Raw genomic sequence first — 17,500 nt, forward strand, 5'->3', positions numbered from 1 at the left:
TAACAGAGGTGTTGTCTCGGTTCAATTTAAGTGTAGCAAAATGAGAACCTAACCCAATGTCATTAGTAACACATGGGCCTGCCATATACTTCATGTCAATAATGGCTGCTTAAAGATCCATCCAGTCTTTTTTTACTGTATGTGTGTGTGTGTGTGTGTGGGGGGTGTTTGTGTGTGTGTGTGTGTGTGTGTGTGTGTGGGTTTGGGGGGGGTGGGGGTGCGGGTGTGAATGTGTGCATGTGCAGGTAAATTTATCTGTTGCATTCCTGCAAAACAACTGATATTGATAGAGGCAAGGATTTATGATTTTTTTCAACCCCCAGTGTCAATATTTAATCTTCTTTTATTTCCCTAGACAAGTGTGATGATATAAACCCCTCCCAGACCTGTACAGAGGTTATGCCAGTGATATAGAGTTTTAAAGGATCTCAGCTTTGCTAAATTACTCTGTGTCCAGTTTGTGTGAAATATTTGCCTTTGTGTCCCATAACAATACCTAATGTATAGTTATCAGAGAGAAAATAATTGTCTTGCTATGATTGGTTGTGTGTATATATCCCTGTGGTAGGTAATAATGATAGGGTATCAGCTGACTCAAGAAAATAGATTGTTGTCGTGATGTGTGTGTGTGTGTGTGGGGGGGGGGCATGTTTGTGTGATCCCCTTTTTTTTTTTTTGGCTTTTCTACCGAAGGCGTACCCAAAGAGGCCTACCCAAACATGTTCCTTGTTTGGCAGATGTGGAGCGACAGCTGTATATAGCATCAGAAAATGAACATGACGTGTGCTGAAGTTGCAGCAGACAGTCGCTTTATCACTGCTTTCCCTCATCTGGCACTCTGCCTCCCTCCCTGCCTGCCCAGCCGCCTGCTGGGCTGGGTTCCTGCTGCACAGTGCTATGGCCTGGGCTTGGAGAACCTTAACAGGGAGCCGCCAGAATAGCTTCTGACAGACGCTGTGCCAGGGGGGGAAAGCCGAGCCGAGCCTGTGACCTTGGGGAGCAAAATGGAGCTTGCGTGTGTGTGTGTGTGTGTGTGTGTGTGTGTGTGTGTGTGTGTGTGTGGCTGGGTTCTGTCGGAGTTACCTGACCACCCTCCTGACCCCAGTTCTGTGTACCTATGAGTCACCCACTCAGGGAGTTATGCTGTAATAGTATACCTGGGCAGGGAGCCTCTCTCCCTCTGTACAGGCCAAATGACACAAACTATTAAACAAGCAGGAAATTAAATTTAGATGTGTGTGTCTGCCTTTTGTGTGTGTGCGTGTGTGTATCCCTATGTATTTGTTGTGTGTGTAAGTGTGTTCGTGTTTGTGTGTGTCTGTGAGAGTGTGTGTGTGTGTGTGTGCACCTCTTGCAGATAGACAATTCAGCTCTACATTCTTCTGGTGCCTTTAGAGCCTCAATCTCCTAGAGGCATACAGTATACTTGTGTGTGAGAAACAAAGATAGTACATTTAAGACGGTGTGTGTGTGTGTGTGTGTGTGTGTGTGTGTGTGTGTGTGCGTATGTGTGCAGAGTACACATTTCCTTGCCCTGCGCTCCCTTGCTGGCGTTCTCCCAGAGGGCTTTGCCTTGAATGGTGCAGTAAGTGGGCTTGAAAGCAGCGGCTACTTGACAGCGGATCCTGCACCCCAGTGTGTCGCTGATGTCCCCTATAAACACACAACACAACACACACACACACACACACACACACACACACACACACACACACACATACACATACATACACCACCACCACATGAGACAAAGCCGGCCAAAGCTGCTTGAGTTTCAAATGCCATCGCTTGTGGAGCAATCCGCAGTATCCACTTTATTCACCCCTCTACATTCTCTCTCTCTCTCTCTCTCTCTCTCTCTCTCTCTCTCTCTCTCTCTCTCTCTCTCTCTCTCTCTCTCTCATTCTCTCTTTCTCTCTCTCACCCTTCCTCTGTTTCTCTTCTCTATGATCCATTTAAAAATCTCCACAACAACAGCCCCTGCTGCTTACATGGGGCTGGCGGTGTTGTTGCCATGGTGTGAATCGGCTCAAGCGTGCGTCCAGCACCTCTCCTCCAGCCTCCTGAGCCGGCCGATAAAGAGCCTCCCGCTGCATGCAGCATCTCCATAATTTAGCTCACCAGTGGCAAAGAGAGAACATTGAGTCGATATTGAGTGTTTGGCACCTGTCCTATGTGCATATTCAGCGTGTGTGTGTGTGTGTGTGTGTGTGTGTGTGTGTGTGTGTGTGTGTGTGTGTGTGTGCGAGTGTGTGTGTTGTATGTGTGTGTGTTTTTGTGTTTGTAGTGTGTGTGTATTTGTATATAAATATGTATATATGTGTGATGATGGGTTTGTATATCTTTGTGTCGGTTTGTGAGAGTGTATGTGTGTGTGTGTGTGTGTGTGTGTGTGTGTGTGTGTTATAATGTGTTTGAGGTAGTGGGCGTGTAATAGAAAGAGTATGAGAGTGAGTATGAGTGAGGTTATTTCAACGGGCCTCTCATGTGGGCGGGGCCTAGAGTTGTCTGGGGAGGCGCTGGCATGTGTATGAGTGTGTGAGTGTGTGAGATTTCTCATCTCAGTCCGTTTGGCTCTGCAGGTGGCTAAGCCGCCTGATAAGATCAATCTAAGACCTTGATGGCATGTCAGTAATGAGGGAAATTGCTTTGATCCGTCGACAAATAGGTCATTTACACACTGTCTGGACTACACTCAGGCACACAGCACTGTAATACTGCCACTTTCTCTCTCTCTCTCTCTCTCTCTCTCTCTCTCTCTCTCTCACACACACACGCACACATGGACAGTCACACACTCACACACAAATAAATACATACATGGCGTATGTGTTCTCAAAATAGAACCCCCTTTTAGAGTCCTTTTCCCTTCTCTCTAACGAGGAAAAGGAAAGAAGGAGCAAGAGAGAAAGAGAAAGAAGGGGATAGAGAGAGAGAGAGAGAAAGAGAGGAAGAGGGAGAGAGACAGACAGGGGAAAAGAAAGGGGTGCATGGCTTATTACTGCTCTTCAAAATGAATCAATTTATCATTCATTACCCCTAGGAGAGCAGCAGCATCTCCAAGTGAGTCTTGGCCTCTCTCATTGACTTAATCTATTTATTTAAAGTGAAGACGTCAGATGGAGAACCTCCTCATACTCCTCTTGCATAAAGCCTGAGAGTCACATTATAAACAAGAGCTAGGAAGCAAGAGAAGAGAATAAATAGAGGCTTGTTTCTACCACACACACACACACACACACACACACACACACACACACACACACAGGGGAAGACAGAAGAGTGAAAGCGGAAAAAGCTCTGATGGTATTGGACAGTGCTGATGTATTATTGGTTTTGCTAATGTACGCATTAGCCAGGAGCATCATGAGCGGAGCAGCAGCGGATGCAGAGACGGTTTGTCATCATGTGACACGGACGCACAGCACTCCTGCTGCGCCACTGCCCTGTGCTAGCAAACAACTCAACCACAAACAACAGCAGCACTGTGTCACTGTGTGTGTGTGTGGGTGTGTGTGTGTGTGGGGGGGGGGTGTCTGTGTGTGTGTCTGTGTGTCTCTGTGTGTGTGTGTGTGTCTTTATAATACATGCACTTGTTCATACGCACACACACACACACACACACACACACACTATTAGCAATATTAGCTAAACTTTGCGTCTAGAGGCTGCATACTGGAGAAATGGCATGCGTCTACTCAGATCACTTTTTTGCAACGCATTGTTACGCACTACTGTACGTTTGAAGCTAAATTGGGTCAGGCCATGTGAAGGCTTTGAAAGTAATTAATATGGCCCTGATATCACTCCCCCACATATAGAAAACACACACACACACACACTTATACACAGACACATCAATTCTCACAAACACATCACTGTCTTTAATGCTTGACAGGAGTCCTTGAGCATTGCGTTGATAATATGAGAATGTTGTGGGTGGGAGATTTAATTGCTGGGGAGGAAAGCTGAAGCAGGAGGGTGAGAAGCTGCGTTTGGCTCAGAGCACCAAGATGAAAATGAGTGGGGAATCAGAGGGGTGGGAGAGAGAGACAGAAAGAGAGAAGAGAGAGAGAGAGAGAGGAGGAGAAGAAGACAGGAAAGAGAGGAGAGAGAGAGGGAGGGAGAGAGAACAGAATAAGGCAGAGAGAGAAAGGGAACAGCGTCGTATCCCAACAGCAGAGAAATGCTTGGCAGAACAGAGGCCAGCGGACAGAAGTAATTTCATTTTTATGCATGATTTCTGTTCCCATAGAAACTCTCATGGAGGGACGGATGAAGAGAAAGAGAGTGTGTGTGAGAGTGAGAGAGAGAGAACGCCAAGAGAAAGAGGAGAGGAGGGGAAAATTGTTTTCCAGTTGAGTGTGTAATTGTTCTGCATGCCTTATAGCAGTATAAGATGTGCTTATTAAGTTTGTGCTGCGAGGATCATCCCTTCATGCCAAGAGAAGACGGAGAGAGAGAGAGAGAGAGAGAGAGTATTACAGATGAAAATGCAGCAGTCAGATGAATTGAATTTTGTGGGTTGGGTTCTTGGTTCTTCTCTTAAAAGACCGCTTTGACAGAGCGATGGCCAGATGCTGCTGTGTCTTGGGTGCACGACGCACATCGGTCCGTGGTCTTGGAGACGAGAGGGGGCATGGAACACTGCATTACAGATACTCTCTCACTCTATCTGAAGCATGCATATGCACAAACACACACACAAAGACAGGCAGAGAAGTGCGCGAGCACACACACACACACACACACGCACAGAGAGAGAGAGACAGACATGCCACCATCAGCCATCTTGCTAATTTTCTCTCATATGTCCATCATGTTTCTTTGTTCCTCTACTCATCTCTGTCTCCCTCTCTTCCTCTAAACTCTCTCTCTCAATCACTCTCTCTCTCCTACTTTCTCTACTTTCTTTCTCTGTCTTCTACCTTTTCTCATCTTCTCCCAGACTACTTTTCTTCTCTGTAGGCCAACTCTTCTGGTTTGTTCTTTGACAGTTTGGAATCATTAGTGTGTGATAAAGGTCTCCGCTGACAGGAGACGTGTGGAGACGGGACCGCAAGATCAGACAGTGTCACGCCGGACCGGCTCGTCACCATCACTAATTCACCGCTCTCTCTCTCTCTCTCTCTCTCTCTCTCTCTCTCTCTCTCTCTCTCTCTCTCTCTCTCTCTCTCAAGAGTCAGCTCCTCTCACTGTCAGAGCCGTCCGTCTGCTGTCTTGCTGCAAAGACCACGTGCATGTCAGTATGTGTGTGTGTGTGTTTGTGTGTGTGTAGGTGTGAGTTTGGGTGTGTGTGTGTGTGTGTGTGTGTTGTGTGTGTGTTGGAGAGGCCCCCGGGACTGCAGCTCCTAACATTCTGGGATGACACTTCCATATCCAGTAGCCCTGTAGTTGGGTGCCTTATGAGCCATGAATGGTTGTTAACGCAGTTTGGGGAGCGCTGGGGTGACAGGTGTCGACGGTGGCCTATCGCTCCGCTCCACATCCCCCCCAACCCCCACACCCCCCTCACCCAACCTCATCACTCCGTGCCAGTCCTCTCCCCGGGAGAGACACACACCACTCTGTCAGATATGCCGTCAAATTGGTCCCTGGGATTTACTGGAGATGCACGGCCGAGTGGGGGAGATTGTAACTGGGTGCCTCGTCCCCGCATTTTCTGGCCAAATAAGATGCAGCCAAGGCCCAGGAGGGCGGATATCAAGGATGGACTCACAGTCCCTCCAAAATAGCAGCAGTGTGTGTATGTGTGTGTGTGTGTGTGTGTGTGTGTCTGTGCATCTCTCTCTCTCTCTCTCTCTCTCTCTTGCCCGTAATGGCGTGAGATCGGAGGGCCCCGCTAGGACCCAATTTCGGGCCTAAATGGAAAGATTCCCTGAAATGAGACCCAATTACACCACACTCCAAACCCAATCACAGGCCTCTCAGTGCACTTAATGCAGCCAACATCTCTCTCTCTCTCCCTCTCTACCTCTCTCTCCCTTTCTCTCTCTCTCTGGCCGTGGAGCATTGGGAGAGGCAGCCCAGCGGACGTGGCTCCTGTTAATAGCCCCGTGCGCAATGGATCCGATGTACCAGCGCCCCCCCCCCCCACACACACACACACATTCCACACCTCACCTGCCTAATGGTGACACACCAGCCAGTCATTTGGGGGAGAATAGGTGCCAGAGGTACTCTAATGCATTGAGAGGCAGAGGAGAACAAGAAGAGAGAGAGAGAGAGAAATAGAAAAGAGAAGAGGTAGAGAGAGATACCAAGCAGCAAAGAGAGGGGAAGAGAGAAGTCATGTGTGCTGGTGTGCATCTGTCCATGCTGCAGGAGATTTCTGATTATGTTTAAAGCAGGTAGCTGCTTGTTATTCAACACATTAGTTTAGTTACTCACAGTGAAGTCTGAAAATACTCCTGTCATTATTGTTATTATTTTCATTTTTTTTTTGCAGAACTGGCCCCCACGTTTTTTTCGAGGCACTTTTGCATTAGCCACTTTTCTCTCCCCCACGGTTGCCGTTCCGAGAGAAAATTGAATCCCCCTTCTAATGGTCTTACCAGCCCTGCTTCGCGGACTCTCTGCCTGTCAGAGAAGTTCAAAGTGAAGAGGGATGGCAATTGTGCACGCATGTTGATTTATTTGCTCGCCCCGAAAGGAGGGAGAATTATTGAATTTTGCCTTTGAAGTGCTTCAATTCCACAGAACATAATGTGCTCTGCATCCCTCTGTGGTGCTAATGAAATCCGCGGCTATATGGCTGGCCGCTAGAGCGGAGATATAATGAATGTTCGTGTTTATCTGATTGCCGCAATGATTGTGCGTGCTCGGAGGACTGTTTGCTGCTCACACGGCTCATGATGGACTATGTGGGGGATAAATGGGCAAAAGATCAGTCCCATTTGTGTGTCTGTGTGTGTGTGTGTGTGTGTGTGTGTGTGTGTGTGTGTGTGTGTGTGTGTGTGTGTGATATCATGTTGAGTCATATCAGTGAGTATTTGTACACTGTAGTGTACAGTACATGCCATTATTTGACCTTTGGATGTCTTTATGTGTGTGTATGGGTATGTTAGGGTGATTGAGAGTGTGTGGAGTGCTCCTTGATGGGCATTATAAATATAAATGCTGTGAGATATGGTGGGGTATTGGGTGGAGATGGGGCATTTGTCTGAGTATGCTGGGGGAGCTGTAAGACACTTCTGACTCGTTTCACTGTGATTGGCCCGCCATCTTTTTCTTGGTATGGCACGGCCATCCGGTATTACAGGCCACCCGTGATAACAATGACAAGCCTCACCTCCTCGCTGCTCTGAGCAATTCCAACCAAATCCAATAAATTCGTTCCATCTGGTGCCATCGAGCCGGAATGCCCATCCACCTCATGACCGCCACTCGGTTCAGAAGGGTGTGTGAAATTCTGTGGCGGTCGGGAGCCAAACGAGGCCTTGGTCACCTGCACCGCCACAGCTAGCCGTGTCCGTGACCTTGAACTGTCTGTCGGTGCTCTTCTTCATTCTCATGTTTGGTGTGTTGCTTCCCCCTGCAGATTCGCTCGGACAAGGACAAGTCCAATCAGATCCGCTACAGCATCACAGGGGCAGGAGCTGACCAGCCACCCAATGAGGTGTTCCAGATTCAGCCTGTGACGGGGAAAATGTCCGTCACCAGGCCACTGGACAGAGAGGAGCGCTCATTCTACCATGTAAGTACCTCACCCACTCTCACACATCCATGCAAATTGGCTCTGTGAATATATAAATGTGTATTGCACTGGAAAATGCACAGCACATACATTACAGCACACATCCCAACACATGCACACACACACACACACACATGCACATATGCACGCACGCACGCACACACACACACACACACACACACAATCTAGAGTGACAATGATGCCCATTGTTTGTTGTCACCAGCTTTTCATAAGCAATAAAGTTCTTAATGAAATGTGATACCTCCAATAAAAGAATACAGCTCTGAAATACTCAATCTCGCTATGCAGGTACATTTGTCATACAGAGATATTGTGTGTTATTTTTCATCCTTTTTATTGAATTAAACCCACCCCCATAAAATAAAACAGTCTCTCACTGATTCTTCGGCATGGGGGATGGGGTTGTACTCCACTTATTATCCATTTTGGAGCTTTTAACTCGTTAAATTGATCAGCCTTGTCGGGAGATGATAAAAATGTCTAGCGGGACGCCCTCGACAAAGCCTGGCTCCCGCTGTCAATTAGGCACGTTAGCGTAGCGCACGTTGTGTTCGCAGGAGCTGGGGAGGTGTGTGTGGCTGTCTCGACTAATGAAAGACCTGTTTAGTCCTGTTGTGTATGCGTGTTTTGAGGCATTCACGCTGTTTTCCCTTTTTTATTGGTCTAGTTGATGTCAGAAGGAAGCAGGCAGACTACTGAAAATGAAAAATCATCATCATAACACCTCAAAATGCGATCCGGAGCATACTGCCGTCAGTCTCTGACAGGACTCCCGTAACTGATTCAAACCTGCATGGCGGATGAGAATAGTGATATGTCATGGGCTAATTAATGAGCCAGGACATGTAAACAAAAAATGCGGCGCATTAGCCATATCAATATAAGATATCACTGACTGAATCACAGGAAACGGATTGGTAAATAAATTGGACAGGTACTGTAAAGACAATAATATCCAGAAAAATCACATCACCCTTCAATGAAGGCTGTGGCTTTGCTGTCTACATATAAACTGTTGTACAGTAGCTATTCCTGCAGTTTAACCTACTGGTTATCATAATTAACCCGCACATGACAGTCAGCAACACATTCACACCTCACACACATTCTTTCACACTTTAATCTATCTCTCTATCCATCTCTCTCTTTTCTCTCTCTGAATCTCTCTTTCTCTCTGTCAGTGCAGTGCTCCTGTAGTTAGTTGCTTTGTTCTCTCAGGTATTGATTGTGAAACAGCCTTGTTTAGGAGGCTGACCAGAGCCGCTTGACACCAACACTGCCCCAGCTTTCTCACGGCTGCTCTCACATCTTCAGTAATGAGCAGGTAGTGTGTGTGTGTGTGTGTGGGGGGGAGATATCTCCATGCACACATTTATAATGTACACACACAGACACACACATACACACACTCAAACACACAATGTGCATTCTCTTTCATGGTCTGTGTATGCTTTTGTGAAGCTTTATGAAGCCTTCTGTTGCATTGCCAGGCACTTAAAATGAAATATGAAGTGCTCCGCCAGATTTTAATGTGATGTTAAAAGTGCTGAAGTACTGGAGATCTCCCCATGTGTTTGTGCTGTGAGTGATTCATAAAAGCATCACACAGCAACAGTCATCCATCCATTCATTTGGTAATGAGTTACCACAGAAGTCTTTTATAGGGCTTTTTCAATGCTTTCTCCTGATGAAACCAGGAATGCATTCACTTTGAGGAGTCACTGTTTGATGTAAAAGATTTTGATCGGTTTTCAATTGATCATTTGAACTAGCTTTTATCTGTCGGATCAAACATGTAGAGCACTTAAGTACTTAAGACAATGTCATCTCCATATAATTTTCCCATCTCAGTAACACCAGCAGTTTGGAAGTATTGAATATGCATTACATTATGCTACTGGGAAGCATATGAAACTAAATGAACTGTTATACAAAGATAGCCATGCTAATTCTAGCTAGCGTGAGTTTATGAATATGCTAGTATGTTATTGTGTCACAGGTTGTAATGTAGTTTCTACTGCATTTTCGACTGGTTATGGGCTCTTTGAGAGGTGCCAGCGCTGACCTCGGACCATGTCCCAAAAGCCCTCCCCTCGAATGGCTGTACTCGTTAGTCTTAATACCCTCCCTCTCCCTCTCTCTTCTCCCTCCTTCATCCTGCTCTCTCCTGTGCTCGTCACGCTAGAGGCTCTGCTGCTTCAGTGCTTTAACGGTCCACTGGGCCTGGGCTGCCCGCTGCAGGCCGCAGATCAGAGATAGTCACAGGGGAGGTGCTCCACCTACAGCATATAACTGGTCTAGACACAGCAAACTTGTTTCTCTCTGCAGTCCTCTCCTACCTGACAAGATGAAGGGGGGCAAAAAGGACAGGTCAGATGAACTGAACACTTTTTTTTTGTATACAGTGTATTGAGCAGCGTGAGCAGCCTGTTTAAGCCGCTGCTGCCGGAGGTAAAGAATGGATTTGTCTGAGTGAGAAGGAGAGCAAGAGAATGAGAGAGAGAGCAAGGGAGAGAAAGAGTCAGGGAGAGAGAGAAAGAGAGAGAGGGAGAGTTGAGGAGTTTAAAGTTCCATGCGATTGCATCCTCCCTGTGCCAAGACTAGTCTGTGTATTTCCTGAATGTGCCCTGACTGAGATGGAGTGCTAACGTTCAGTCCAAGGTTTCACTATGGATCTTTTCCCCATCCAATCTCATGACTTTCTCCCTGGCTGACCAGTTCAGCCTCCTATGAATAAAAGCTGCAGGGAGGACCAGATAAGATATTATAAGGCGGACTAGGCTAAAGAGTTTGAATTTTTTTTGTTTATTTCTTTATTTATTTGCCAGAGTTATCATCAAAGCTTTAAACATCTGAACAGGATTTTTTTTTATCTGAAAGGAGAAGATAGAAAGAACAATGGGAGTGTGCAGGGAAAGTCTGTCTTCGACTAGGATTACTCACGGCTGAGTATTCGCCACTTGGCATTTCCATACATTTTGATGCTGGAGTGGCTTTCACATACAGTACACAGTCGGAGAGCTGCTAGGCACTTTCTAGCCACCTCTCATCGGAGTGGAAAAAAGAACAAACAAAGTTGATAAAAAAGCCCCCTCGCAGTGTCCAATCGCCAGTCCCCAGAAACACAGCGGCTGGTAGTTATCTACGTGCGCAGGCCGGAGCAGGAGCCTGTCAGGGACTGTGAGCACTTTTGAGTTGCTCCCCTTTTATTTATTTATTTGATATATTTTTTTCCATACACTTCATTACCTCCCCGGGCCTCACCTGGACGTTTTTTGAAGATAATAACTTTAATTCCGGCACCGAATTACATTTCAGCTTCTTTTTAAACGCGGCGGTAATCTTTTGACTTGTAATGTTATTGAATTACGTAGATCCTAGTGGCGCGGGCGATAACTTCCTCCGCACCCAGTCAAGAGCGCCCGAGCCACCATCCGCTGCGTATATTGGGTGCACCGGCGGATCAGACGATGTGTGGGGAAAAAGTAAAGTCAAATTAACCTCTGTGAGACCTGCCGCGCCAATTTTCGTGGGGGAGGAGGATGGGTGGAAGAGGGGCAGAGACATGGAGAGGATATGCATCAGTGTGTGTGTGTGTGTGTGTGTGTGTGTGTGTGCATGGTGCGTGTGTGTGTGTGTGTGTGTGTGCGTGTGTGTGTGTGAGGGGGTGTTGGTGGAAGGAGAAGGCTCTGGGCCAGGGAAAGGGTGAAGAAGTTGCGATAGTCTCTTTTCTGTTTCTGCCACAGAGGCCACAGCTCTGACAAGCACTTTAGATTTCTCGTCTCTTGTCTTTCAGCATTTCCTCTCTCTCTCTTTCTCCTCCCACTGTCTTGGGTTCCATCTCTCGGAGGTCTGTGAGGCGGTCTGTCTTCCTCGCAGGTTGTCTGTGTGCGCCGGGTGAACGTATAGGATAGCACTGAAAGTAAGGCCACAGCAGTGAGGATGCGCTCTGAGCTCATCCTCCCACTACTCGTCTAGACTGCATGTAAAGGCACAACTTGCTGAAATGCTGAAGGTGGAACCTCTTTGAGACTGGCCACAGACTAGGCTGCCTCTGTCTCGACAACCCACAAACTACTTGACAAAGACTCCATATTAACTAACACCTGTTACTGTGCTGTCTGTTACCCCGAGCACTGCTCTCATGATCCATGGGATTTGTTTGAAAATGCAAAACTCAAGATAGCCCTCCATTTACCCTTCTTACAAGTCCTATTTATTTGTGCTATACAAGGTTACTTAGAATCAAGAAGTGTTTCAAGATGGGAACTAGAGGGACTAGGTAAAGAGTTGTTTTGGTGTGTGTGATTGTACATTGTGATTGTACATTGTACATTGCAAGTGAAAGAGCATGTGGTGGAGAAGATGGAGGCAGGTTTATGGAAAGGAGCAGGGACGTGAAATTTCACTCCAAAATGTAATTTGTTTACCTTGGACTCCCGGTGTCACCTTCCCAGTGAACAAGCCCTTTGGTGATTTATTCGTTCGGAACTTCTTTTCTTGTCTGTTGCTATCTCAGATGGGCATTCTCAAGAATATTATGATTAATATACAATCTTCCATATGCAACAGGCATCAGACTTTGGATGAATAAATCATTTGGTATTGATTAAAACTTCATACCTGGACTGGCTCAGAAACCTTTGTGGTTTGTGATCAGAGATATACGTTTCCACCTACAGATGCCAATGTCCAAGGTGAGGACAGAGGGGGTATTAATGGGGGGATATTGTAGCTGGTTGGACTCATGTTTATTTTTTGCTCATTCCTCAAACATTTTGTTTTCATTTATTGTGTTGTGAGAGCAGAGGCTTCCTGTTGAGTTATGCCTCAGTATCGATTTCAACATTAATGTGATGCCAAAACTTTGTAGTGGAATCCAAGATTCATCAGAGAGGCTGGTTGTACTTCAGCAGCAGCCTCTCAATATACTAATCTGTATGGAAGGAGAGAGAGAGAGAGCGAGAGGGAGAGAGAGAGCAAGAAAAAAATAGAGAGCAAGGTCACAGTTAACAAGCCGAGAGAAATGTTTGAAATCCCTCAGAAATGCATAAAAATCCTGGCAGTCTTTTGAGTTTAACAGGTTTTGTGTATCATACATTTAATTAAAGTGAAAAAAGCCCTTAAAATCCCTTTCCCTGTAAGATTATGTGATTTGATTATTATCGCTGTGTAAAAGAGCTATCGTAGAAATGATGTTCCTAACAAAAAATGATCATTAATTACATATTTTAAGAGGCAGTCCGCAAAGAAGTGAGGTATTATGTGATGGTTTATGTGGCATGGGTTTCGTTTTATTATTGTGGTGATTTTTCATGTATTATGGCTTTGGCTTATTTTCTAGCAGAGCTACACCAGCAGCATATGCCTTAGTCAGTGCTTAGGCCCACTGAGTAAGAGCTTGAATGTCATAAAATTGTGTGTGTGTGTGTGTGTGTGTGTGTGTGTGTGTGTGTGTGTGTGTGTGTGTGTGTGTGTGTGTGTATGAGTGTGAGTGTATACACAGAAAGTTCCCACAGATGGAAATGTCCCTTTTTTATCCGAAAGCAGATTCAGCCGGGCTTAGTGGAGCCTTGGGAGGGGCAGCTGTAGTCTGAGCCCTTTCAGTCTCCGGTGTGTGTGTCCCTTCCCTCCCGCTCCTGCAAGTTAGACCAACACATCACACAGGCCTCTGTGTGTGTGTGTGTGTGTGTGTGTGTGTGTGTGTGTGTGTGTGTGTGTGTGTGTGTGTGTGTATGTGTGTGTGTGTGTCTGTGTGTGTGCATTGTGTGTATGTGTATGTGTCTGTGACTTTTTTATATACAAGACTATTTTCATATTTCATAGTGTACACCAAGCTATCATACCCTGTGCACAGAAAATGAGTAGCACTTAAGTTTGTCTGCTTGTGATTCTGTCTGTGAATTGAGCCTTGACAAACTCTCTCTGTCCATCCAGCTGCGAGCGCATGCAGTGGACATGAACGGCATCCAGGTGGAGACGCCCATTGACTTATACATCAACGTCATCGACATGAACGACAACCGACCCGAGTTCCAGAACCAGGTCTACAATGGCTCAGTACCAGAGAACGCCAGGCCAGGTAAGAACAACACACCAGCAAACGTGAGAGAGAGAGAGAAAGAGAGAGAAGTAGAGAGAGAGATAGAGTGAGAGATAGAGTGAGACAAAACAAAGAAAGAGAGGAGAAATATGAAAGAAAAAGACGAGAGAAACGGAGAGAGAGAGAAACGTGACAACTTTGCACCAGAAATAACCAGAGCAGGTAACAACTACTCTACCATGAGAGTATCAGGAAGACTCCAAGAGACTAGGGGACAGAGAGAGAGAGAGAGAGAGATGAAAAAGACAAAAAAAGAAGAGAGAGAGGGAGCGATAAAGAAAGACAAAGAGCGAAAGAGGACACAGATGGGAGGCAAGTGACGAGGTGATGAAACAGTGGAGCGTGCCGTGGGGACAGCAGAGCGGAGGTGATCTGTTGCGAGATTAGAGGCTTTATCAGGAGAGTGTCCCAGGCGTCTCCCACTCCCTTATTAACCGCAGCTACTCAAATAGAAGCCTGTTTGCTAGCTCCTAATTAGCACTTCAGCACTTGGCCAGTGGAAACGACATAGGGCTTTAAATGCATTTTAAATGGTGTGATTAGCCATCAAAGAAACAAGTGTAGAGGAATGAAGGGAGCAAAGAGAAAACAGAGAGAGGGAAAGAGTGAGAGATCGACAGAGAGAAAGAGGAATGTATGGATGTATGTATGAAGGGGCTCAGTTGGCTTCGCTGCCCTGGTATAATTGGCATCGTATGGAGGTCCATGAAGAGGTCTTTGTGGGGGCCTACAAACACAAGACTGCATTGTCTCCCTCTCCCAAGACCCCCACACACACACACACACACACACACACACACACACACACACACACACACACACACACACACACACACACACACACACACACACAGCCAGCTCTCCTCAAAACATGGTGCTTTGTTTCAACCCCCAGAGCAGGTCCCATGCCCACAGCAGGCAGGTGAAAGGCCCAGGAATGTGGAATCCTGGGAAAACTGAAGGAGAGGTTCTTTTGCCTCCCTGGGGGTTGAAAAGCATCTCTCAGATTCCCACAGCCCCCCTGCCACAGCTGCCAATCCTACGGAGTGGACACACCTAAAAAAAAAACCCACGTCTAGATTTCCACCGCTCTCTGACATTCAGACGGGGGTCCCAGAGTGGCCCCTCGGCCTGCAGCTCTGAGGGCCAGTACTGATAGACAGCCAGAGCTGGTGTCAGTGCTGAAGAAGGGGTGTTGTTCTCCGCTATACCTGTAGGGCGCTTAAAGCCCCCTCTCTAAACTTCCAACTGCAGGTCTGCATTAAGCGCTCATTTGTATGAAGTTCATAGCATGAGGGTTTGGTGCTTTGTTTTGATTTGGATGTAAAACACAGATCATGAGTCAGAAGTCATGACCTTGGTATAGACAATAACCTTATTCATCTATCATGTTACACCACAAAGGCATGTAGTCTATCAGAGGCTAAAGCATCATTGTGTGTTGTGTGTTTCTGTGTGCGGATGTGGCTCGGTATCAGAATTCTAAACTTTAATAGCTGTCTGCTTAATTATTTTCAGTCTATTGCAGTTAAAAGAGACCATCTCCACATGCCGTTATTCATTAAAATGAGCATGGAAGTACTTTTAATTCCCATTTTCCTGGTGAAATGTGAGATGGAGAGAGATATGTTTTTGTGGTTAAATGTGAGAGAGAGATAAGAAGTAAGACCTATCCTCCCCACCATCTGTTGGCTAAGTATGTGATGATGAGCTCATGCAATCCAAAGTTGTGCTTTTTCTTTGCCTTGCTGTTAATGGACTGCATTAGACAATGAATGCTCATTAGGTTAAACTAACCCAGAAGCACCGCAAATTCATGTAAGATTGCACATTTTGTCTTTTTTTCTCCCTCTTTCTCCCTCTTTCTCCCTCTTTCTCTCTCTCTCTCCATTTCTCTCTTTTTCGCCTCACCGCCTTGGTTTTCGTCTGAAATGTGTGTGTGTGTGTGTGTGTGTGTGTGTGTGTGTGTGTGTGTGTGTGTGTGTGTGTGTGTGTGTGTGTGTGTGTGTGTGTGTGTGTGTGTGTTGAGGAGTCTGTGGTAGGTTCTGTGGACATCTAGGGGAAGTAAAGATATTTTGTGAGCTTGTTGTTTTGGTACTAGGAGGCTGTTGTGGGATAATGATCTCTGTCAAGGCGCAGACTGTTGCATCATGGGTGATGAAATATGAAATGTTCTTATGGCACTCAGAAGTGCTGTGGATAGGAAATATGTGCTTGTGTGTGTGCCCGTGTTGTATGCCTGTGTGTGCCTATGTATGTGTGTGTGTGTGTGTGTGTGTGTGTGTGTGTGTGTGTGTGTGTGTGTGTGTGTGTGTGTGCCTGTGCGTTGTGTCACATGTGTATTTTCACCCTTTACCCTCTACGTTCTGTTCTCTTTTCACTAATGACCTATCTCATTCCATGCGCCTCCAAGATAATTGGCTTTAAACTTTTTTAAGTGCAAACTCAACAAGTTTTATTTTTCTCTCCCATTCTTCCTTCCTCCTTAAGTTGCCTTTTTTTGTTTCCTCTTAGCTATTCAGACACACTGTTTTTTCCTCTGCTATTTATCATCCTCAAGACTATAAAAAGAGCAGAAAAGAACCACTGACAGCGAGCACATCTGGATAAGATACAGCCAAGATACAGCCAGGTCCCCGTCCCCTTTTGCATTGTAGAATTCAATTCAGCTCACCGACTTGTCGTCCCTCTGTCATGGAGACATGTTTACAGAAAAATGGCCTTAAAGAATAGTTCTGAATAGTTCCGTCATCTTCGTAAGGCAAGAGCGGAAGCCTTTATGGAAAGAGCAGAACCGTGAAAAGACAGAGCCTGACAGCATGAAAGGGGGGAATTTGAAAGAGAGCAGAAACAGAGGCAGAGAACTTTCTGTGAGTGTTTGTGATGGTGGTTGGTGGCGGTTGGGTGGTGTAGGAGGGGTGTGTGGTGGTGGGGGTTCGGTCCTTGTACATAGCTTAGACGTTGGAGTCGAAGACTGTGCTCTGTTGAAGACAGACCCCTGGTGGAGGAGATGGTCACTGCAGCATCCTCTCACTTGCGCACACTATCAAACAACTCCTTTTACTCCTACGAGTTGTGAAGAATATTGAAAAATCCTCTGGCTTGATTAAGTATCATTTCAGATCTTGCTAAAGGCAGTCAGTCGAAACATGAACACGAGAGGCTTTTTCTACCTATTTAATTTCTCTGCATTCAATTATTTTATTTTTTTCCCTCGACTGGTGTCATTTCTGAAGGAGAGCACAGAGAGAGTGGTGGCTGGTATGGCTTGTGGGAGAGGCCAGTGAGGATTAAATGTAGCATGGTGAAAGTGGTGGAAGTGAGGTGTAATTTTACAGGCGGCAGGTTTTATGAGCTCCTGTACCGAGGCAGACGAGGACAGATGAGCCGTGAATACTCCCTGGTGCAGTAGGCTGGTCACCCCACACTCACTTGGGCTACTCTCTAGGGATACACACACACACACACACACACACACACACACACACACACACACACAGTGTGCACACAGACACAAATGCATGTATGCAAGTTAAAACATAATCACATTTTTAATTTACGCATACACAGATTTGCAAACACAATTATTAGTAATATCAAATGTCCATATGTATGCTCTTCTTGCAAGACTTGGGCCTGGATTTCAGTACAGGGTTTCGAGATAGAGTTCACTGTTAATG

General features: G+C 46.1%; 1 protein-coding gene across 1 annotated transcript in view; it reads left to right on the plus strand.

The window, feature by feature from the left end:
* LOC125293106 (cadherin-4-like) overlaps positions 1-17,500 on the plus strand; it is a 309,928-nt gene that overhangs the window by 237,485 nt on the left and 54,943 nt on the right. The window contains exons 6-7 of the mRNA XM_048240782.1: positions 7,541-7,696; positions 13,655-13,799. Of these exons, the coding sequence (XP_048096739.1) occupies positions 7,541-7,696; positions 13,655-13,799 (301 nt within the window). The remainder of the gene's footprint in view (positions 1-7,540; positions 7,697-13,654; positions 13,800-17,500) is intronic.

This window comes from Alosa alosa, chromosome 4, assembly GCF_017589495.1.
Source record: "Alosa alosa isolate M-15738 ecotype Scorff River chromosome 4, AALO_Geno_1.1, whole genome shotgun sequence".
Lineage (NCBI taxonomy): Eukaryota > Metazoa > Chordata > Actinopteri > Clupeiformes > Clupeidae > Alosa > Alosa alosa.